Below are 24838 nucleotides of genomic sequence, written 5' to 3' on the forward strand. Positions count from 1 at the left end.
AGAACTTAGAAGTATTAAAAAAAAATAAAAAAATCAAACAGAGAAAAGAAATGAATTTATAAGGTAAAATTTTGTTGACTTGAATAACAACCCCTAAAATTGTCCTCCTTCCTTTCGCACAGCAAAGGCCCACAGTTTTTTTTTTTATAAATTTATTTATTTATGTATTTATTTATGGCTGTGTTGGGTCTTCATTGCTGAGTGCGGGCTTTTTCTAGTTGTGGCAAGTGGAGGCTTCTCATTGTCGTGGCTTCTCTTGTTGCAGAGCATGGGCTCTAGGCATGCAGGCTTCAGTAGTTGTGGCACGTGGGCTCAGTAGTTGTGGCTTGCGGGCTCTAGAGCTCAGGCTCAGTAGTTGTGGCACATGGGCTTACTTGCTCCGTGACATGTGGGATCTTCCCGGGCCAGGGATCAAACCCGTGTCCCTTGCATTGGCAGGCAGATTCTCCTGCGCCACCAGGGAAGCCCAGGCCCACAGTTTTAGCTGTGCCGGCACTAGCAGGTGGTGTGGGGCTCCTACCTGTTGATGCTCTGAAGTGGCCGTGGGATAAACTGAAAGTCCAGAAGAAAGTGGCTTGGCCGCTGAATCAGAGTGCTGGGTTCCTGGAGTCACGGCCACTTCAGAGCATCAACAGTTCACATGGGATAAACTGAAAGTCTATCCCATGCCAGGAGGTAGCTACCGTTAGTTAATGAGTGATTTTACGCCAGACCTTTTTCAAATCTTTTGCACGTATGCACATATATGTACCTGCACACACACACAAACGTGTATTTTAACATCTTAAACATAAATAGCAACATATTATACCTAGTGTTCCACATTATTCTGGGACTTGCTTTGTTTATTACACAATGCATATTGGAGATGAATGTCTGTGAAGTTTTCCAATCCACCTTTAGCTCGTAGATGATTCATGAATTTGAATATACCCAGGAAATATAACCACAAATGCTTCACTTAGATTTGGAAGCTTATTCCGAAGTAAATGAGGTTTTAAATTTTTGACAACTAAGTGGTACAGTTCTACCCAGATCTATGTAATAAACCTAGTCTTGGAAAGTGTTATGTTAACTGAAACTGTAAATTGAATCATATTATAAAAGTGTCCAGGGGGCTTCCCTGGTGGCGCAGTGGTTGAGAGTGCGCCTACCGATGCAGGGGACATGGGTTCGTGCCCCGGTCTGGGAAGATCCCACATGCTGCGGAGCGGCTGGGCCCGTGAGCCATGGCCGCTGGGCCTGCGCGTCTGCAGCCTGTGCTCCGCAAAGGGAGAGGCCACAGCAGTGAGAGGGCTGTGTACCGCAAAAAAAAAAAAAAAAAGTGTCCAGGAAACTGATTATTGGAAAGGACTCAACAAGGAGTGTTACTAATAGGGAATATTCTTTAGGAATAAAAATGACTCTCCTAATAGACCACTTGTGAACAGTCAAATATATTTTCTTTGTCTTAAATTGGGGCTCTCTGTATATGAGCTTGACCAACCCCAATGCATGCCTGATGGAATTGGAAGAAATGGTTCCCTTTTCTCTAGTAGATGTTTGATGTTTTATCAAAGCATAAGCCAAACAAAGAGGACTGACTTTTAAAATTGGTTGGCACGAGATCTCCCCCTTCCCTCAAGTTCTTTAGTTAGGTAGAGCAGGCTAAGCCCTACAGTGTTCCTCATAAAGTGGTCAAAATCCATCAACACTCATTGGAAAACTATTTTGTCTCATATGGTTTGATTCAACTGGATTCAAACCAAGAAGTCGTGGCTGAAATCAAACTCTTAACCAACACTCATGGTTGTGAGCGCATGCGGACTGGACCAACACTCATGGTTGTGAGCGCATGCGGACTGGACCAACACTCATGGTTGTGAGCGCATGCGGACTGGACCAACACTCATGGTTGTGAGCGCATGCGGACTGGACCAACACTCATGGTTGTGAGCGCATGCGGACTGGACCATTCCTTGCCTGTTCGCTGCAGGAGAAATTCAAGGCTCCCAGTCGTTCTTCTTACTGCTTTCCCTCTTTCTGTCCCTCTGTTTACAGGAACATCACCTGTCACTGTTTTCTTTTAAACCATTTGTAGGATGAAATGTTGCAAAGCCAAGCTCAGTTAAGCAGGGAGGTTTTAACCTGAAATTTCTCCCAGCCTGAAAGGTTCTCCCCCCACCCCAAGAATTTATGTTTGACGATTTATTGAAACTGTCTAAATAGAAAAATTTTAGTTAAGGAGAAGAAAGAAAAAGCTGTGTTTAATGCTTTACATTTTAAAATTTCAGTGATCTGGACAGTCCTTGGAGCCTGGGGTTTTGATCCATTTGTCAACAAATGATGTATCTCCAATCTGCTAAGGCTATTAATCTTTGGTTACTTTATGTAACATATATGCAAAGATATAAATTACCCTTTTAAAAAAAGACTGCCAGTAACCAAATTCACATATACAGTAGTCTGCAAATTTTGAAAGGGTTATGTGCCAAAAGTTAGCTTGGATCTCAGAATGGCTTCCCCACAGAAAGTGACTAGATTTCCAGCAAAGCCTAGAAAGCAGTCTGATTCCCCATGAGGTGAAATATCAATAGATTCACTGTGTTCCAGAATCTCTTAGGAAGCCAGGACTCTGCAGCCCTTTTCAGCACCCTGATGGGCTGGGGTGAGGGGTCAGAATCGGTTTCCATGGCAGCAAGAAGAAGCCTCCAGCAGCAAGCGGTGGGCAGGGCTTTGGTAACCCCTTGATGGTGACTTGAAGGTGGGGAGTTGCTGCTCCATTTCCGTGTTCTGTCAATTCCTGGCTGGCTGAGTTAGGACTCTTCAGGCCATAAGTAACAGAAATGGGGGAGTTGTTACCAAGGATTCGGGGGTAGTTTGGGAACCCAGGCTAGGAGGACCTTCGCTGTGGCTGGAACGAGGCACCGCGGAGCTGTCTCTCAGGATCAATTGCTTGCTTTGCCTAACTTCTCTGTGTGTCTGCTTTACTTCTCCCTTGTGAGCACTCAGCAGTAAGACCACTTGCCTGCCCCACGGTGTGGTCTCCAGTTTGTGAATTTTCTTCTCCTTAGTTCAACAGATACAAACTGGGGTCTGTGAATCCAAATGCCCAAAGAGAAAGCGTTTGATGATCCCAAGTTTGGTCAAGTGGTGTCCAGCCCAGGGCCAGGTCATATGGCTCAAACGATGGCTGCCAATCTCCTCTCTCATTCCTTTCCCATCCCCTGGGAAGAGAGTGGGTGAAGGAGGAAGGAGATCCTCCCATAAGAGCAGTGTGAGATGGCAGACCCTGAAAAGAGAATGTAATACATTTTGTAACTTTGGGAAAAATTACTTCACATCTCAGAGTCTCAGTTTTCTCCTCTAAAAAAAGAGATAAAACCTCTTGCCTCTGGGGGTTGTAGAATTTACATGCAAAAATTTGCAAATGAGTCCTAAACTCCCAAAGCTCTAAAAACTGTGAGGGGTGCTCTTAGTCTAGAACAACATTCACTAAGTGTTTACTGAGCGCTCATTACACACTGGGAATACTTTTCAATACAAGAGTAAAGAGTAAAGATAAGTTCCAGGGATAGAACGTTTTAGAGTCACAAAGACCTGAGTTGAATCCTCCTTCTGCCACTTAGTTGTGTGGCTGTGGGCAAGTTTCCTGCCTCTGAGCTGGGAGCATCACTCCTTATTACACCCTAAATGGCCTTCCTTGGTCCCACCTCTCCCAAGTCAATCCCTGCACTCAAGCCTCCTCTGCCAGGCTGGCCTCCTGGTGGTTCCTCCGACCCTGCTGAGCTTGGGCTGCCTTTGCAACTGCAGCTTCCTCTGTCCGGAATGCTGTTTCTCCTGATCTGGATGGGGGGGGGGGGCTCCTTTTTTTTTCAGGTCTCTGCACAAATATCCTCCTCTTGGAGGTAACCAACTTACCTACAGGTCTTCCCCCTACCCCACCCACCTTGCTCCTCGCCATAGCATTTGTCGCTTCCTAAAAGTACAGATTTATTTGATTTTTTTAATGAGCTGTCCCCCCACTAAAATATAAGTTCCATGATCTAGGGCCTCTGGTGTTTTCACTGATGTATCCCCAGGCCTAGAAGAGTGTCTGACACTAGTAAATGCACAATTGTCAAATACATGAAGGATGAGGGCCACTGGGAGGATAAAGTGTGATTAAATTAGTTATGGCATGAAAGTACTGAGCACATGCCTGGCACTGAGAAAGTACTTTACTGGGTTGAGAAGCATTCCCTCCAAATTCATGTGCACCCAGAACCTGTGACTGTGGCCTTTTTGCAGATGTAATCATGTTAAGATGAGGCCTCATCCAGTGACTAGTGTCCCTATAAGAAGAGGGAAATTTGAGCACAGAGAGTCATGCAGGGCGAATGCCCTGTGACAACAGAGGAGGAGATTGGAGTAATACTGCCACAAGCCAAGCACGGCCACCCCAGCCATATAAGAAAGACAAGAAGTGAGGATTCTCATCTCATCACAGGAGGAAAGTGAGGCACACTGTGACATCACAAGCCACTGGAAGCTGCAGGCAGTACCTGGTCCCCAAGGGGATATAATGCATTGTCTGAATATGTGATTTTTGGCCTTATGCTCCATGTGCCATGTTTGGCTTTGCCTCTTTTTCCTAATCGGGAGAAAGGAAAATCAAAGCATCGAATTTGGGAGATAACATCACTCAAGTGTCTTCATGGGGAACATATTTCTTTTAACACATACAAAGAACAGGTCTGGAACTTCCCCGGTGGTGCAGTGGTTAAGAATCTGCCTGCCAGTGCAGGGGACATGGGTTCGATCCCTGGTCTGGGAAGATCCCACATGCCGCGGAGCAACTAAGCCCGTGTGCCACAACTACTGAGCCTGCGCTCTAGAGCCCGCGATCCACAGCTACTGAAGCCCACGTGCCTAGAGCCCCTGCTCTGCAACAAGAGAAGCCACTACAATGAGAAGGCCGCGCACAGCAAGGAAAAGTAGACCCCGCTCGCCACAGCTAGAGAAAAGCGCCCGCGCAGCAGCAAAGACCCAACGCAGCCAAAAAATAAATAAATAAATAAATATTAAAAAAAAAAAAAGAACAGGTCCGAAACCACTACAATTCCAGCTGTTAAAACTAAACCACAGGGTTTGGTCCCAGTGACTGTAAATGACAGCAACATTGAGGAGAGAAGCCTTCTGCTTCTAGGATTGAACATCTCTGTGTGTGACACAGCTGGATTGTGACGGCAGCTCTGTACTTCTTCTGTGAGTTAAGTGGGGAACGGTATTTCCCAATAGTTTCATTGCTCTCTCAGCCACCTTGATTTTGCTCACCAGACAGGACTGGGAAGGAGAGAGGAAACTCAGGCATGAGGGAGACCAGTCATCCTTGAAAGCTACATCCCAAAGACCTGAATTGACATCTGGATAAACAAGGTCGTGGCAGGTGTTCCTCCTTAGTCATTTGTGCAACCAAATACTTGGCAGGACTTACCCTGGGCCACCAGGAAATGCTCAGCCTTCAGCTGCAGACTGAAGACAGAAGGATTGAGTTGCACTTTCGTTGCAAGCAGGTCATCTGGGCCTAATTTGACTGTTGCCTTTCACTCCCTGTGAGGAAGTGCCGTGCCGCTAGAAGATTCAGGAGGGAGGAGGGAAAACCAAGGTCGACCAGCAGGATGTTTTCTTTGCTGTTCTGCTGAGATCCCTAAAGTAGGTGCAGGTGTGGGGAGAAGTCAACCTCCTCGCCGTCCTTCAACACCTTGTTCTCTTCGGGTCTAAAGGTCTAGAGGCAGAGCGGAAAAAAGAAGTAGGAGAGGGGCAACCACCATCTTTCTTAATGCGGAAAGCCAAGAAAGAATCAATTTTCCTTTCCACCTGCCTCAAAGTGTTCCCCAGTTGCCAAATCACAAGGGCAAGGGTAGGGACGCAGAGGATGACTCAGGATCCACTTCGAACCTCCTCGGTGGAGCAAGGTCAAAGAAGTTTGGGCCCGTGGGGAGACGTTGCATCACGCAGAGTTTGGTAAGAACTTGGGAATCTTCCCTAGGGGGGCTCCCTCTACCTGCCGGAGGTGGGCAAAGGCAGGACTACAGGCGGGATGCGGGGAGCTGGAGGGGAAATCAGACCTCCCCTTGAGCTCAAAAGTGAAAGGAAGGTCACTAAGCGATCAGCCGGCGCACGCCAGGATGGACTCACGCAGGCGCACACGTGCTCGGCCGCTCCCCATTAGGTAGCACTTCTGCACCAGCCGGGAGGGGTGGAGGAGGCGCGCTCGGGCGCAGAGAGGCGCGGTGTAGACACCTGTACCCTTTCGCCCAGTTCCGAGCGGGCCGGACGCCGGGGATCGCCCGAGCCCGCCCGGGCCCGCCGGGAAGGAAAGGAGGGCGGACGTGCCTGGCGCAAGGTGAAGGCGAACACCTGGACGTCTGCGTGCGCGGGGCGGGCGCTAGGACCCGAGCGGCGCACCTGTTGGCTGGCGCCCCGGGCCCCGCCCGCCACCCCGAGCGCCCGGCCCGGCGAGGGCGAAGGCAGGAGGGACGGTGCGAGCGGGGGGCACCGGGTGGTGGTGGCGGCGGCAGCCCCGGGATCACCATGGCCGAGCTGCTCTGGAGCCTGCAGGATTCCCAGCTCGTCGCCCGCTTCCAGCGCCGCTGCGGGCTCTTCCCCGGGCCGGATGAAGGCCCCGGCGAGCCCTGTGCTGGCCCCGCGGAGGGCGCGGCGCGGGCGCCCGGGCTCGGGCATCTCCCCGCAGCCAAAGGCAGGGGCGCCGGGGAGCCGGCCAGTGGGCTGCGGAGAGTCGCGGTCCCGCAGGTAACCGCGGGCCAGGTGTTCGCAGTGGTGGGGGGAGGGGACAGCTCGCCCCGCCGCCTGCGGACTTGCTGGTCCTGGCGACGCGGCGGTGGGTGCGCGCCGATCCTGCCGTGCCGAGAGGGCCCCATACCCTAGCGGCGACCCGGCTGCCCGCGCTGTGGGTACCAGGGAGGGGTGGGTGGGAGTCCAATCCCTAGGATGACATCCTCTAACGCTGCCAGGTGGCAACCAGGTCTAGTAAGACTTCAGAAGCCCCCAGAGCTTTAAATGCAGCCTATTTGGAGACTTTCTAGTTTCATAAGTAATTAAATTTATGTTCATGCGTATTCTCCCAAATGAGTAAGAGTTACATAATTGAAAAGAGGAGCGGAGACGTCCTTGGCATTTTCACAAGAGGCTTCCCTGAGGAGAAATTCTGACTACTCCCCCCAGGATTCTGAGTTTCCGCCCATCCCCCTTTCTTTGATCCGCACTAAAGGCGTGGAGCGGGGCTCAGCGCGCCCTTCACCGTCCTGCAACGCCAGCTCTAAGGACAGAATTTCGGGTTTAAATATTGCTGCTGGAGAGATTTATAAAGCCCACCCCCTACCTCCAGTGATGTCGTCCAGACAGCGCTTCGCTCTCTCCTTCCCCCAGAGTCTTAGGGTCCCTCCTGCCTGGTGGGTCTCTTATTAACTGGCACCAGTGACTTTTAGCAGATGCTGTCAGGAGTGAAGCTAACCACGCTGTCTTCTAGGCGTTCACAGTGTGGTTACACAATCCACTGCGGCTTTGGGAAGCCAGCGCGTCGTCGCAGTGCACAGGGACTCCAGAGGGGAGGGCCCAGACAGGCTGCAGATGCTAATGTGCCGGGGCTGCTGTCTGCCGGGGCGCAGGGCTGCCCTCTGGGAGGGAGGGCTCCCTGCAGCTATGAGATGCCCTGGGCCGCCACAGAAGCTGCCCTTCTGGGGAGGGGAGGTAGAAAGTGTGGCAAATGAAAACTGAAACAATGTATTAATTACAACTCTTGGCGGGGGTGGTGGAGGAAACCGCGTATTTTTCTTCCTAAAAGTTTTGGTGACAGCAGGATGGCCTTTATGTGTAGATTTCTAGATCTAGTAACTGAGGAATTATGAAGAACCTGGCTTCCATGTGCGATGGAATATTATGGGCATTAAATTGTAGGATTTATTTAGAGGCTGGGGGGTGGGTTCCAGTCCAGAGAAATCTTCCTGCGTAGTATTTTTTTTTTTCCATCTCTTGTTGTTCATTCTCTGTCCCCATGACACCCAGTAACTTTTAGATGAGTTTGAGAGCCCCCTTTCCCCTTCCCCTTTCCTCTCGCGTTGTCTTTAAAATGGGGCAGAGGGAAGGAATAAGAACCAGTCTCCATCCTGAAATGCTGTTTGGCGTTTTCTGTGCACACACACTTTATACCCACAGGCAGATGCACGGGCAGCTCTCTGTTGCTCTCTCCTCAAGGGTCTACTCTGTCTCCCTAATTCAGGAAGCTGGCGAAGGGCGCATTTTCCCCTTAGTGTTTCTCAAACTGTTTTAAGCATTACCCTTAGTCACATAACTTTCAATTCTGGAAAAGGACCATCTTGCCCTTTAAAAGCGAGATGAGCAGATTTCCTTGTAGAGAGGTGTTATCTTGCCACCTGAAGACCCTGATCATTCAGTGAACCAAACGGAAGGGTCGCCCCCTTTCCATCCTACACACGACCTCACTCACTATCGATCATGTAAAAGTAAGAGAGCTAAAAATTCACGATAAGAAATCACCACATTGGTGTGTGATGGGGAAAAAATGAGAGCACTTGATAAATAATGGGTTAATGTTTTTAAAGGTGGGTTGGTGTCAAGTGACTTGGAAAGATTAATACTTTGCAAGTACAGGTGGAGTTGCCAAAAGAAAACAATTGCATACCTGCCCCGTATAATTGATAAGACCTTAAGGGGACAGCTGACAAAACTTCTCTCCAACAGCTACTCTTCCCCTTGGCCTCTGGCCTTTGCCTGGCCTGTGGCCTGTGCCTCCCTGAGCTCCCTGTCCTTCTTTCTCTAAATAAACTCCCATTCATCCTTCAGTTTCAAAGGTCAATTCCTCAGGAGACACTTTCACTCACCTTCCAGTCTCCCTCCTCCTTTTATGGGTTCTCTTTGCTCCTGTGTTTCTTCACAGCAGTTATCACATTGTGCAGGCACACCTTTGTGCAGATATCTGATTATTGGCCGCCTCTTCCAGTGAATGATAAGCTCTAAGAATGCAGGCAACTTGTCTAGCTTGCTTAGTATTTTCTCCTCATGGCCCGGCATGTGGGAGCTCAGTGAATTTTGTAAACTAATGAGTGTGGATGGCAATATAAAATTGCGCTTTAAAAGCAAAACAAGCAGATATTCTTGCAGAGAAGTGTCTTGCTGCTTGAACAACCTGGGCATTCAGTGAGGCCAATGGTGGGGTTTCCCCCTTCCCATCTAACACCCTTCACTCACTATATCGTGAAAAAGAGGGAGCTAAGAATTCAAGATAAGAAATTGAGGATTTTTTAAAACTGAAGCGTAAATATTGAAAATCAAATTTTCCCACATAACTGAGAAGTCAGGCAGCACCAGGGTATTGATTTAAGACACTTCAAACAATAGTGAAGTTGTTTTCTTCAACAATCGAAATTGTTCTTAGATTGCAACAAATCTAATCTTCCTCACCTCCCATGTTTTCTGTATTTCTTGTACTGCTTAAAGCAGGGACAAGTAGGGAAGTGACTAAGTGGGAGCTTCCATTACACATTCTTGTAACACCACACGCCACTAGCTTCAAGATTAACTACACGTTTACAAACCAGGCCTGGGCTGGGCTTGCACAAAGCTGTCATTGAATAAATCAGACTGGCCCTCATAGATTTCCCAGTAGCCATGCATGTCACAGACAGAAAAGGTTTGCGTCCTAAAGAGTTGAATGCTTTGTTGAGGGCTTTCCAGATATCACACGGTCAGATCGGTGACATAAGTCTAAACTTCTTTCTACTGTGCACACCTTCCAGGGAAACAATCCGAGGCTTCATTCTATCTGTCTCATTGGGAAGGTGTGAGGTGTTAGGACTGGTTGGGGGCAGGGTAGAGACTGGATGGAAAGAGAAACTATTGCTTTTGGTTTACAGGTGTAACTGGTTTGCAAGGGTAACCAGAGGAGGACGTTCTTGGCAGTCACCAAGAGAAAGAGACAGGGGTCCTAGGACCCAGCTAGGAGGGCAGAGGCCTGGACGGAATTATGTTTATTTGTTCTGGGATAAAGCCAACCTTGAATACAATGGTATTTTGATTTCTATCATCTTCGCTCACTCAACACAGTTGCATTAAGTTAGATTTTGTAGTGCCTTTCCCATTGTTATGTTAGACCGTGGTTAATCTTTCCAAACTGTACTGTGCTCAATAAATACTTTTGGATAACTATTTGCTCAGACATAGTTCTAAACTTGGATTGGGGAAGGGATCAAAATTAGGTTATTTTTAGAAGTCTTTTTGCACTCCCCGTTTTCCTCTTGAAACATTTGGGGTGCTCCAAGTCTGTCAATCTACAAAACCCCACCCTTGATTTTATGGGTTTGCTTAAGTGCAAAGGACCAGGAATCAAAAGACCAGGATCTAGGTCTGTCTGCCCTGGGATCATTCTGAACTTCTCTGGGCCTCTGTGGTCCCACCTGCAAAGTGGGCAGAGTAGAATAGAGCCATGGGTTTCCAACTGTGCTGTACATTACAGTCAGTTAGAGGGGCTTTAAAAACAAAACAAACAAAAAAACCAATGTCCAGGATCCAGGTCAGAAGTGGGACCCCAGAGAAGCTGGCAAACAGAAGGGGGGAGCTCTGAATTCTCTTCCCCTGGGATCCACCACCTGAGTGTGTTCAGGACAAGGTGGTGATGGCTGGAAGCAGAGGTCATGGTGGCTGTGGATGTCTGGGCTTGATTATATCTAAACTGGCCGACAGATCAGTCTTCAAGTGTTGATTATCTTCAGATGGGTGCTCAGGTGGGAAATGACAAAAGAAGCCACTTTGAAAAGGTACATTTGATCTTTTTCTAGTTGCAGATATTGTTCAGATGAGAAAACTTGGAAAAAATACAAAGAAAAAGTTAAATCCATGCCCATTATACCACTGCCCAAAGATAATCACTCGGTAAATGTTCAACCTGATTTTTTTTTTTTTTTTTGCGGTACGCGTGCCTCTCACTGTTGTGGCCTCTCCCGTTGCGGAGCACAGGCTCCGGACGCGCAGGCTCAGCGGCCATGGCTCACGGGCCCAGCCGCTCCGCGGCATGTGGGATCTTCCCGGACCGGGGCACGAACCCGTGTCCCCTGCATCGGCAGGCGGACTCTCAACCACTGTGCCACCAGGGAAGCCCCCTCTGCCTATTTTTAAATTGGGTTGTTTGGTTTTTCGCTCTTGAGTTATATTCTTAATATATTTTTGAAATTAACCTCTCTTATCAGATATATGATTTGCAATTATTTTCTCTCATTTAGTTAGGTTGCCTTTTCATTTTATTGATGAATTTCCTTTGCTGTGAAGAAGGCTTTTAGTTTGATGTAGTCCAGCTTGTTTATTTTTGCTTTCGCTGCCTCGACTTTGGGCGTCAAATCCAAAAATCATGGCCAAGACTGATGTCAGTCTTTGATTGCTTTCTTAATTTAAATTTCCAGACTTGTAATTGCTGGGTAGAAATATGCATATATGTTGGCTTTTTATAGGTATTACCAACTTGTCCCACAGAAAGGGTGGAGGGATACGTAACTAGGAGTGCAGGTTTTCCTATACCCTCACCAATCTTAGGTATTAACATTCTCTTTAATCTTTGGAGAAAATAAGCCACTTCTGCTTCTATCTCATCTTTGCTTCCTTTATTTCCAGCTAACATTTATTGATCAGCTACTGGGTTTCTGAGACCGTCCTCAGCCTTAAAGATACAAAGATAAATAAGATTTAGTTCCTGCCCTGGGAAAGCCACCAAGAAAATGGTGCAATGCAACCAGTGCTAGAGTATAGAAGGAGAAATACGTGGTCAGGGAGACAGTAGCAGGAGTAATGGTGATCCCTAGGGGAGCCCATGACATCTTGAGTCAAGTACGAGGCAAGTAGATGAAAATGTGAGAATCTCTTTTCTTTACATGGAAATCTCATGTAATAAAACATAAAGACACGTTATTATTTTTGATGAATAGTGACAAGTTCAACTTGGGTATCATAAGAGTCCCAGCAGGAGACAGATGGCCTACTGATAAGGGGTCACTGAAACCCTTAAAAATGGTTAAAGTGGCAAATTCTGTGTTATGAATATTTTACCTCAATTTACCAAAGAAAAAGAGAAGAAAGAAAAAACGATATAACGTAGGCTCTGCTCTACTTCAGGGAGAGAAAACATAACTTCCCTCTCCTTAAGCGTGAGCTGCACACAGTGACTTCCTTCTAAAGAGGACAATATGGAAAGAGCCCCTACATTTTACAATGTAGGAACCTGATGGACACTACCTCAGCCAGGTGATCAAGGCTGACGTCATCAGTGATAAGTCATGATGATGGATGTGTTCTTGGTTTGTATTGAAACGATATACTCTTGACACATGTTGAAAATGTCACTTCACCTCTGTGGTCTTCTTCCCCCAAACCCAAACCCTTATTCTAATCATGAGAAAGAAATCAGACAAATCCCATTTGAGGGGCATTCTACAAAAAACCTGTACTCTTCAACACTGTCAAGGTCATCAGTCACGAGGAAAGTCTGAGGAACTGTCACAGCCAAGAGGAACCTAAGGAGATATGACTACTAAGTGTAATTGTGGAGTCCTGGATGGGCCCCTAGAACAGAAAAAAAGGACATTCAGTAAAAACTAAGGAAGTCTGAAAAGAATATGGACCTTGGTTAAAAATAACCCGTTAGTATTGTAACCAGTGAATCATACTAATAAGACGTTAAAGATCAGGAAACGGGCTGCAGAGTATATGGGAAGAATGTGGAATACGTGGGAACTCTCTATACTATGTTCTAAATTTCTCTCTAAATTGGGAATTCCCTGGCAGTCCAGCGTTAGGACTCAAGGTTAGTCAGTGCTTAGGACTCCTCACTTGCACTGCAAGGGGCACAGGTTCAATCCCCAGTCGGGGGAACTGAGATCCCACAAGCCATGCAGCCTGGCCAAAAATAAATAAATAAATAAATAGAAGAAAATACATTTTTCTGTAAATTGAAAACTGTTCTAAAAAAATAAAAGTCTATTTAAAATTTTTTAAAAGGGGGTGGGTAATTGAAGGAAGTTCAAAGATGGGATCATTTACAAAGGTGTAGGCAGGGCTGGAAAAAAATCAGCACGGGAGGATGAAGTATCCTGGAGCAGGCAACTTCAGCCTAGAAAGGCAAGGGGAGAGGATAGCGTCTGGTAACCCCAGATCCAAGGAGAGCTTAGCTGTCAGAGAGAGGCCCCTGACTGGAGCTGAGGCCTTTAGTAGAGAAGGAGCCACAGCCAGGCGGGAGGAGAGGGGGAAATAGATCTCACACTTCTTCTCTGTGTGCCCTCTCATATCCTGCCAATACCTCTCCTCGTCCAAATTCAACCAGAAGCCAGGGAGCTTGGGCTGATGCAATCCGAGAAGGTCGGCCTCCCTGGAGAAACATGGAGAGTGGATCTGGAAGGACGAATGGAGAATATCCAGCATACGTTGTGTAAGGAAACTGGTGAGGTTAGGTTGGATAGAGTGTTGAGCTAGAGCCAGAGTTTCAGGCTAAACCCTTAGTGTGGCTTCCTGCAGAACTTGGACTTCATCCTATAGACAGGGGGATGGCAAATCAATTTCATCCCATGTGCCAAATCAGAATTTTCAACTCAGGCGCGGTGCTGAGAAAGGTTCTCGGGTGTCAGTGTGCTTAATCGGAAAGAGTGTGGGATTGAATGGCAATGCCTCTGTGGGGCACTGAGGGACTTGGTGCTAAAGCATTTAAGAAATGGCCATGTTGGGCTTCCCTGGTGGCGCAGTGGTTGAGAGTCCGCCTGCCGATGCGGGGAACACGGGTTCGTGCCCCGGTCCGGGAAGATCCCACGTGCCGCGGAGCGGCTGGGCCCGTGAGCCATGGCCGCTGAGCCTGCGCGTCCGGAGCCTGTGCTCCGCAACGGGAGAGGCCACAACAGTGAGAGGCCCGCGTACCGCAAAAAAAAAAAAAAAAAAAAGAAATGGCGATGTTATATTCAAACAACAGCAAATATGGAATTAATGTTAAATCAAGCCTTAGTATCTGTTTTGGGTTCTTGGTGATACTTTGAGTGTCTCCTGCGCCTGTAAATGCCTTAGGAGGAAAGAGACCACAAATGGTTTCTTAAGATGTAGGTTGCCATGTTTTGAATCAGGGGACCCCATCATTATGGCTACAAGCTGACTGGATCAGGGGTCAGCCCTTGAGTCAAAAGCAGCCTCTTTAGGCTGGTCAGCATCTTATGAAATGGCCTTGCACGGGAACTTCACCTAATTGGGATACTGCGTAATGGAGAGTGACTAATGGAACCAATCAGATCGCTCCCTTAGGGACTCTGAATGGAAGATCCAGACCTCAGACGTAGAGACATAAATGGTAGAGTCGTGATGGACTTCAGAGAGAAAAAGCAGGTCATAAACAGAAGCCTTGAGACAGAAAAAGCAGTAACAAGGCAGATGTCCACAGTAGAGACGAGGGCAGAAAGCCTGCACCAGTGGGTGGTAAAAGCAGCAGGAAAAACTCCACGTGGAGAAAGAAGCCAAGTCTTGAGTGAGACTCCCCTTCGGAGGGGGGAGGTGCTAGAGGACTGCTGACTTTGAGCTGGAATCGCTCAGGGTGAGGCTCACACCGCTGCAGGTGTATTTCCTTACTTCTGAGGATGACTTTACAGCTCCTCTCACTGGAGGGGACTTGAGTGGCTCTCCACTTGCAACCAGAACATGCTGGTCTCTAGTGCTCCGAAGACTTGCACATAATTGGAATTAAATCATTAGTTCTAGCATTTTTGTGAAGCTGGGAATGGGGGCGGCGGGGGGGCGCTGTGAGGGAGCGACCAGGGTCCTCTTCCTCACCTGTGCATCCCCAGTCTAACATATGCTTGGAACATATTAACCTGTCAACAGGTACTTAACGATCCCTGTTGAATGAAGCATGTAAGGGTGTGCTAAACTCAACATTTTCTTTCTTGGCAGAAATGTGGCCGCCTGCCCTCTCCTGTCAGAACTGGGGTCATTTTACCCCTGACCACTTTACCTGGCTGTGTCTTTCTTTAGCTTAATGGCTTTTTTTTCAGTGTAAGCTCTGTCCTTTTTACCAGGAAACTGATGAAGGTTTTGATTAATGAATAACTTTTTTATTGGTTTGCTGTCTTCTGTTGGACACCGTGAAGGGAGTTCAGGTATTGCTAAAAATTGATGACGGTGAAACACCTGTCAACCTTTAAAATGTGATTAGATAACTGTGCTTTTTTTAGGAAGGCGTTGACAGCAAGTCTAATCTAATTTTACCTTTCTTATAATTGAGGTGTTGAAATTTTCCAATTTTAAAAGCACTTTCACCTCTGTGGGTATAGTTAATGATTAAATCCTCTGTTGTCCTGATAAGAATTATGTCTCGAGCAAAGGCATTCTTCTTACATTTTATTTGGCATACAATTTTCCTGGGAGAAAATACTGTCAGTGTCTCCTGGCAACACATATAGAAGGCTCCTATCTGTGTTAGAAAACTATGGAAATCCTAAAATTGGGGCATCCACTGGTCTTTACAATTCTGCTTGCCTGGTGAGATACTTTCTGCATATTAAGAAAACGAGATACGGAAAAATCCGGTCAAGACTGATTCACATTTTTTTCCTCTCACTCTTGCTTCAAACAGTGTGGGCTAATTAGCAAACTGTTTTGAAAACAAAGAAAAAATCCTTAGGCATGGGCCAGGGTGGATGGGAGGGAGATGAGTGAACCACCAGAGATCTTGAGGGCGCGGTTAGGAATCTTGGGAAGGGGAGTAATGGTTTCCTCAAACTATTTTGAAATATTACCTCTAGTCCTCCAAATGCTTTTGGCAGTTTTATACCTCTTTGTTTAATAAAACAAGATGAAACGATCCAAAACAAAACACTGGGTTCATACTTGCTTTTGTTAATGCCATATATTTGTAATCATGCCTCCAGGAGAAATGTCCTCTACCATCTCCGGGTACGTTTTGATTTTTCCAAGTGGCAAAAACTTAGTTCTCATAGAATTTTATGGGAAACAGCTCCTCAAAGCAGGAACTCCTCTGAGTGGAGGAAGAGTTGATGATAGTGAGAAGAGGGCTCCTGGGGGTAAAATGTTGGCAGCTGAGAGACGAGACGGGGGCTTAATTGGTGGGGAAAGGGCATAGGTGAACTTTTTTTTTTTTTTGCAGTTAAAAAAAAAATCATCCCCTCTTGATAGGTGACTTAAAAGGTAGCCGTGAAATAGAACATCAAAGATATTGTTAAAAGCGTGACAAGTTAACGGAGGCTCTGCTAGAAATTGGTTGGTTTTCTTCTCCTTTCTGAATTTTGATTGATTCTTTTTTTCAACTAGGAAGGTGTCCAATACTTTGGAATTACTTTTTATGCTTTTCTACTATTAAAGGAATGCATGTTTATGTTAGAAATAGTGGAAGACACCGAAAAGTATAAAGAAGAAAACAAAATCCTGCCATAATTTTGCAACCCAGAGAAAAATATTAAAGTTTTAGAGTATTGTTTCCTTTTATCTCTATGAAAACATAGAATATTTACGTTATCAACATCCTATGCACGTATAATACTGGGATCAACATTGGTCACTCATATCATGAGCATTTCCCCACATAACCGAACATTCTTTAATTATATGATTTAATAGTTGTATTATAGTTTATCATACGATTGTAACTTAATTTTTTTAAGCATTTCCTAAAGTATGTATTTTGTTGTTTCATTGTTTATCTTTTACTTCAACTGGAGTTTAAATATTTAATTGCTTCCTGAGAACTGGAAGAGAAGCATATTTCAGAGCTCTTCACGCTAACTACCAAATTGTTTTTTGGAAAATGTATCTCAATTATTGTTCTGAACAGCAATGCAAGACTGCTAGCCCGTTGTCAGCATTCTTTATCTTCTTGTTGTCCATTTTCTTTTTCTTTATTATAACTTCAGTATAATAAGTGCAGAGATATTAAATGTACAACCTGATAAATTTGACTGTATGTCTAGATCCCGGTAACTATTGCCCAGGTAGAGATATAGTGCAGTTCCAGAAACTCAACAAGCTCCCTCAGGCCGCTTCTGCCAGTTGATACCACTCTAACCCCCAGTAACTGCTGTTTTCCCTCCGTCACCATAGCATAGTTTCACCTCTTCTTGAACTTCACATAAATGAGTCATATAGGATGTACATTTTTCATGCCCTGCAGCGTCCATTGCACAAACATAATTTATTTATCAATTCTACTGTTTATGGACACTTAGGTTTTTATGAATAAAGGACAGCATCAAGTATTTTCTTTAAAACATTCTTATTTTTAACTTTCATTTTGAAATAAAACTTTAAAGAGTTTGCAAAAATAGTACAAACAATTCCTATGTACTCTTGACCAATATTCTCCTAATGTTAACATCATATATAACCACGGTATAATTATCAAAATGTAGACACAGTATGTAATCTGTGGGCCTTATTCAGTTTTTATGAATTGACCTACTAGTCTCCTTTTGCCATTCTAGGATCTAACGTAGAACCATAAATTGCATTTAGTTGGTATTGTCTCTTTAGTCCAACCTGGAAGTTCTTCAGTCTTTCTTTGCCTTTCTTGACCTTGACTCTTGAAGGGTCCAGGCCAGTTATTTTGTACAATATTCCTCAGTCTGGGTTTGTCTGATGTTTTCTCATGATATTCAGGTTCTGTATTTTTAGCTGGAATACCACAAGAAAAATATTGTATCTTTCTTAGTGCGTCAAACCAGGAGACACACAATGTCGATTTGCTCCATTCCCAGTAATTTTAACTTTATACACCTTTAAAGGTGTTTAAGTGGTGTCTTTCAGGTAAATGTTTTCCTCTTTGTAATTAATATGTATCTTATAGGCTGGTATTCTGAGGCATTATAAATATCTTGTTTCTCTGTATATCTTCGTCCTCTAATTTTGTCATCCATTTAAAAAAATAATCTGCCAAATTAATAGCAAAATGAACACACCTCATTATTTTAATTTTGTATTTCTTTTATCTCTAATGAGGATGAGTGTTTTCCTTTTGTTTAGCAGATACTTGTATTATTCTTTTCGTGAATGGTCATATATACTGTATCGACTTTTCCACTGTGACTTCAATGGGGGAGGTTTTTCTTACTGACTTTTTTTTTTTCTCTTTTTTTTTTCTTACTGACTTTTGATGGTCTTCTCAGTTTATCCATTGTGCACCAAAATCTTCCATTGTACATCAGTTAACATAAGCTCACAACTAATGGATTTCTAGTTTTTCCTTGTAAAGAGAAAATGTTTGGAGCCTGAGGGAGAGAAGGATGATAAGGGAGAGTGATAGCTCCCTTCAAGGCATCTGTGGGTTTAGATAGTCATACCTGGTCCCCTGTCCTTTCTACCTGCTCCTTCCAGGTCAAGCCCATCATTTGCAACCTGTGAAATGTTTGTGATACTTCAGTAGCCTCAGGCAGGGGCTGGAGATTCTGTGAGAGTTAAAGAAAGCATATATTCCCTAGCAACTCTGAACCAAGAAGGCAGTATATGCTTAGAGGATGTTACCCTCACTTTATGACATTATGACTGTGAAACAGAAAAATGAATTCGTTCTCTTGTGCATTTGCAGAGGGTGGCACACAATTCTGGAGTCCTCCCCGAGTCCTGCCTGCCGTGGGTCTCCCCCTTCTTGCATGGTCATTACAATACGCACATCCTCAAATAGAAGGAATGAAATGAATATTCCCAGTATTTATTCAGTAGTATATTCCTGCGTAAGCGTTGCTTTTGGAGAGGGCCCAACATCCATTGATCCTTTAATCTTGCCTCCGTCTCAGCCCATCTGAAGCCACAGTCATATTTTATTGTCCAAAAATTTTGACCCTGAAGGCCTTATCTGAAATTTCCCAACATGTTGAGTTATAAATGGTCTGATCCTGATATTTTCATGCATACTACCTCAGTACCATTGCAGGGATAGAAGTGGGACTTCCCACACTCATCCTCAGTACTTCCCAGTATAGGCAGGTATACCTGCATAGATTATGGCGCCCATATGTATCATAATGAAGCCCATAAAAACGATATCCTCTCTTAGGTTTAGAATGATTTATTTGGTGATCGATACTTCCCTTCCTCTCCCCATGACTCACCCGACCCTCAGCCCAGTTGACTCACCAGGTAAATAATCTGTGATGGGAAAATGTTACTTTTGAAAAGAGAAACTCACTTGATCTTTAAAAGTTAGTACTAAACATACATTTACCGTGCAACCCACAATTGCAATTCTGGGCATGTATCACAGAGATACGAGATCTTCTTCACACAAAAACTCGTACATGACTGTTCCCAGCAGCTTTATTTGTAGTAAGCCCCAAACTGGAAACAATCAGAATGTCCCTCAGCAGATGAGTGGCTCTGCAAACTGTGGTACATCCATACCATGGAACACTCTTCAGCAATAAAAAGGAAGGAACGATTGATACACCCAACAACTTGGATGGATCCCAAGGGCATTAAGCTGAATGAAAAAGCCAATCTGAAAAGATCACATACTGTATAATTCCATTTATTTAACATTCCTGAAATGACACAGTTATAAAGATGGAAAACATATTGGTGATTGCCAGGGATTAAAAATGGGGGCATGACTATAAAAGGGTGGAACAAGGGATATCTTTGTGGTGATGGAATAGTTTTATAATTTGATGACAGTAGTCGCTAATAAGGCTACACATGTGGTAAGTTGTCCTAACACTATACACACACACACTGTACCAGTGTTAGATTCCTGGTTTTGATAACTAATTATGTGAGGTATAATTATGTGAGATGTAACCATTGGGAGGAAATGGGTGGAGGCTACACAGTGTCTCTCTCACTACCTTTGCTGATCCTTGTGAATCTACGTTTAAAAATCAATACTGCGGGGGCTTCCCTGGTGGCGCAGTGGTTGAGAGTCCGCCTGCCGATGCAGGGGACACGGGTTCGTGCCCCGGTCCGGGAAGATCCCCCAAGCCGCGGGGCGGCTGGGCCTGTGAGCTATGGCCGCTGAGCCTGCGCGTCCGGAGCCTGTGCTCCGCAACGGGAGAGACCACAACAGTGAGAGGCCCGTGTACCGCAAAAAACATTTTAAAAAATCAATAAAATAAATACTGCCTTATAAAAATTGGTCCTCACAGCTTTTACTGCAGGCACTGTGTGCACTGCAGGAGGCCCAGTGTGCAGAGTGCAGCAATGGGGAGAGTTTCCTCTGAGGCCCCTCTAGAGCCCGCCGTGCCGTCGAGTCGATTTCCAGGGCTGCGGGGGTTGATTGTAAACCTCCTGCTCACTGGCCTCAGCTACCTGCCCAGGGAAAGCACAGAGAAATGTTTGAGGGTCAAAAAGAAGCACATTTGCCCTTAACTTTCATTCGACTCACTTGTTTTATAACTGCAGGATTTTTGCATTAAAAAATATTTTGTTGTTTTCTGTTTCATTGTCACTTCAAATTGGTGTTGCAAGTAGGTCAAATTCACACATCAAGTCTTCACTCTCCCGTCAGTTGTCACTTTTTCTCTGTCTACAAACATGCTGAGAATCTTCAACCCCCTCCTTACCCATCGCAGAACATCTGCGTTCAGCCCTAGCATCCCTAGAGTCTGACATTCTTGTCTTTCTTGAACCAAGAGACATCTTAAAAGAGTCACCTGAGATCAACATTCCATTTCTACTATATCACTTTTTTTTACCCGGCGGCATGCTAAATGAGGACATTATCTCGCATAAAATATGATTTTTGAGGTTTACTTTGCCTGTGTGTAATTTCATTGAGGATAGCTGACCAATTTCAAATTAAAAATTATAAAAGAGAGCATTCTCTCTGATATACATAAAAAGCAAAGGAGATTTCTCTTTATTTCAATTGTACTCCAGATGGCAGGGACCAAGGCAACGGCAAGGGAAGCTGAATAGACGCTCACAAACTCATGTTCTAATGGCTACTTTTCCTGGTCTCAAGGTCGACAACGTCCACTCCTCAAGTGGACCTCAACGTCCACTCCTCAAGTGGTAGACCTCCCTGCCCCTCTTCGTTAGATTTATGTTTTTCTCCTACATGTAGCTTTCATCACCAGGAAGTGTTTATCAAATATCTAATTGTAAAAGATTTTTTCAAATATGTTCTACAACGGGAAAACTTAATCACAATATCCAAAGCATATCCCCAAAGTTATTAAAATTCCATATATTTCTAGACATGGAAACACATGTATGATATATTGTTCAACCAAAAAAAAAATCAAATATAAAATGTATTTATAATAGGACCGAATGTTTTAAACTGTATAAGCACGTATTTGAACAATTTTTTTTTTAAAAGGATCTGGAGTGATGAACCAATCTTACCAGTGGTTCTTTCTGGATATTTGAAAATTTTATCTTATTCGTTCTTTTCTGTATTTTCTGCATGGTTTCGTTTTGTTTACAATAGAAGGTAGTCGTTTTATATTTAGAGAAAATTAAAGGATTGTCATTTTATAGAAAAAATTCTCCTATGAGGATATGTTATACGTCTGAGGAATATTAGCTGCTAAGATTACTAACATTGTTCCATATAAGAATTTTTAAAAAATTACCATTGACATCTTTGTAACAAAATCCCAAATATCAGCTGTTTGGGTCATAATTCTTAACTTAGGGAATATTTATTAAATCCTATGAAGTACCCTGAAGCCTTCTTAAAGGTAACAATATAGCTCCCTCCATGTCTGTATAAAGGCCCCCTGTGAAATTACAGGACACCTTTTCCTGCTCTGTCCAAACAACCACGTGAAATGCCAAGAGCTTAAAATACATAATGTTCTTCTGCATTATTGGGAATTTCTTAATGCAATGAAAGATTTTGGCCTCAAAAAGATCTCTTCTTTTCCTGGCCCAAAATGTATTATTAGAGAGCTCAGGAAAGTCTTAAGAAAAGTAGATGTTGTGTGTTACCACCCCACCTTTCATTCAGTTTTTGGCAAGTATTTTCTGTTGTTTCTTTACAAGCTATTTTGAAAGATCTCTTTTTACTGTTGTAGATACAAACAATTGCAAGTGGTTTTGCAGGCTCGTTAGTTACCTGATAGCAGTATCTTGGGCATGTTTTGTGTTGGATCTTGGTTCCACTTAATCTGATGACGGTGATTAAAGTAAAGCGATCCTGAAGTAGGATTCGATTGAGGGCATCACAACTACCGCTGCCAAATGTTCGATGTCTTTCTTAACTGAATAATATAAGAATTTATCCATTTTTATTTTAAAATAAAACATAATTACTAATTTCAAAAATTAAATGAGCGATAGTTTTTTTAAAGTAATATTTTTCACTTTCCTAAAAAATATAAAATAATTTGTAGATGATATTAATTTTAACATAATTTTATTTGGAGTTGTATTAAATCTATGGGTTAATTTTGGGATAAGTGACATCTTTATGACACAAAGTCATCTTATCCCCCTAAACATGTTATATCTTTCCATTTAGTTAACAGTTTTTGTATTTTTCAGTAGAGTTTTATAACTTTTTCCATAAGATCTTGCACCCCTTTTGCTAGATTTATTCCTAGATATCTTATATTTTTGTTAGTATTAAGGCAATGTTTTGAAATTGGTTTTCTGCTGATGTGTTGGAATGCAATTGAATCTGGTGTATTGATTTGGCAACCTTGCCAAACTTTTATTAATTCCAACAAAATGTCTCTCATTTCTTTGTGCTTGCTATGAAAACAATCAAAAATGGATTTTATTTCTTCCTTTTGATTCCTATACCTTTCATTTGTTTATTTTTTTTTCTGCCTTACTGCACGGACAAGGACCTCCAGTATTATGTTGAGCAGAAGTAGTGATAGCACACATTCTTGTCTTGTTCTTGATTTTAAGGGAATGGTTTTAACATTTCACCATGGAGTATTATACTTGGAGTTTTCCCCTCCCTCTTAGAGCTTGTTTGCCAAGAAGTGTTCTCATGAATTTTGGCCAAATTGTGTTGAATTCTTTTTCTGTATCTATAATGAGAGGATCATATGTGGGTTTTTTTTTTTTTTAAATCTTATAAAAGGGTGAGTTAAAAGAGATTTTCTTTGTTGACCCAACCTTCCATTTATGGAATATATACTCAGTCTTTGGCATGATGTAATCAATAGCAGTATTCGCTACTTATAGCAGAAATTATAAAAATATTATCTAACAGACTTTTTGTACCAGTGTATTTTTAAAGTATCTTCCTCCAGCCCCTTCTCCCACCCTTTCTGGCTTTGTTGGGTGATGTTTTTCCAAAGCACAGAAAAAACACTGGACAACTTAATGGTGTAGTTCATCTTCATGTGTCTATGAATATTAGATACATGTCGTAAAATTTGCTTAGTTATGTAAATATTCTTGAGCATATGAAATATCCTGTTCCTAAGGTGTTAACTAAATGCTTTTCTCTTGGCTAAAAATCCAAAATGTTAAAAAAAAAATAGTTTCTTTTTGCAGTGTGTTTCTGGACTCGTATTTATGAATCCACTACAGCATAACGGAGTCACATTGGAAAGATATGACTCAGGGGGCCTCTAACTTCCTCCTTCCTCAGAACAGGGACTGTTTTATAGCTCAGTATTCTGAAGATTCTGACCAAAACCAGAACAAGAATCTGCAGATCAGTGAGCGTGGGGACTGAGTGAGTAAACCAGAAATCAGAGTGACCAAGTACTGAATCACAGGATTATACCAAGCAATACCGCGGAAGGAATCGGCATATTTGCATGTAGTGACCTTTATAAGACACCCACACTTAAAAGAAAAATGACATTTTTAGTAGTTTCTCCCCTAAAAATTGTCACATATTAAAATTGAAAATATATCACCAGACAAGAATGGCAGCTGTCTTATGAAGTAGTGCACCATGAAATGAAAGATCTAGCTTTATCCTGTGAATCATTGTTTTTTAATTTGACTTTCTTTTATTACTGAAGAGAAGGATTTAGGAGGGGCCAGCATGGAGAGAAGGAGAAACAGTGATGTTCCTTCCGGCTGCTCCTCCAATCATTTCTTCTTCCTGGTAGTTTTTGGGTGATCTGTGTTACGCTAGGAGCAGGTATTGCCATAGTTTGTTCTCCCATTTTTATCTTTTCAACCGTGGGTTTTGGTGTTGTTAACTTGGGTCGTGTGCTACAAGGATGTTGGTCGTGGTGAGCCCTTCGTGGCTGCCCTTGCTCCAGCAGAAAGCAGTGTGTTCCACGTCTGTGCTGTACTTTGCGGGGAGACAGTGTAAGGAATGGGCTAAGATGGCGTTTGGCTTCTTACGCTTCCAAACCCTGTGACCTTCGACAGTTCACATAAGCTGTACCACCTTGGTTCCCTTATCTGTGAAACACTGAGGAGTGGGGAGAATAATCCCAGGTGCCTGCTAGAGTCCTGGGATGTAAATAAGATCCTCAGTCCTCGGAGTGCTGGACACATTGTGTCTGGCATCAAGCAAGCCCTCAAATGCTAACTATTTTCACCATGGTTTCTGCCGTCCCACCAGCACCAATGTATCTGCTCCAGCTCCTAATACTGCTAATGTCCCTACCTCTATTTTTATCCAATGGCCTTTTCTGGAATGAATCTCACCTCCGACGGCAGGGCACGGGTGGTGGGGTGGGGGATGAGGAGTGTAGATATAAGCAGTGCAAATCCTTCTGTGCCGCTTCGGAATGGCTTCTACCCTACAATTTGGGTCAATCTTATGCTTTCAGTCGTTGCATTGAAATGTACTAACTTTTGCATTCCTTCCTTCTGATAGTTTGTGGCACCTAATCATCGGCCATAAAAATGCTTTCCCAGGTCCCACTTCCCTTCATCTGAACCTGCTGAG

General features: G+C 43.9%; 1 protein-coding gene and 1 long non-coding RNA gene across 4 annotated transcripts in view; one reads left to right on the top strand and one right to left on the bottom strand.

The window, feature by feature from the left end:
- Window positions 1-2215: 2215 nt before the first annotated feature.
- LOC117200988 (uncharacterized) lies at window positions 2216-7641 on the bottom strand. The gene is made up of 3 exons (XR_004482884.2): window positions 7364-7641; window positions 5456-5746; window positions 2216-3271 (listed from the first exon to the last, which is right to left on the bottom strand). It is a non-coding gene; the product is annotated as an uncharacterized LOC117200988 (long non-coding RNA).
- Window positions 5743-24838, top strand: part of SGPP2 (sphingosine-1-phosphate phosphatase 2) — a 125327-nt gene continuing 106231 nt past the window's right edge. For 2 of the 3 annotated variants that reach the window (XM_004262658.3, XM_033426798.2), the window contains exon 1: window positions 6374-6774. In XM_004262658.3, coding sequence (XP_004262706.1) covers window positions 6556-6774 — 219 coding nt within the window. In that variant the 5' untranslated portion in view covers window positions 6374-6555. Of the gene's footprint in view, window positions 5986-6373; window positions 6775-24838 lie in introns of those variants that run through there. The other variant, XM_033426799.2, reaches the window with a different exon arrangement.

Source organism: Orcinus orca, chromosome 7 (assembly GCF_937001465.1).
Source record: "Orcinus orca chromosome 7, mOrcOrc1.1, whole genome shotgun sequence".
NCBI classification, from domain to species: Eukaryota; Metazoa; Chordata; class Mammalia; order Artiodactyla; family Delphinidae; genus Orcinus; species Orcinus orca.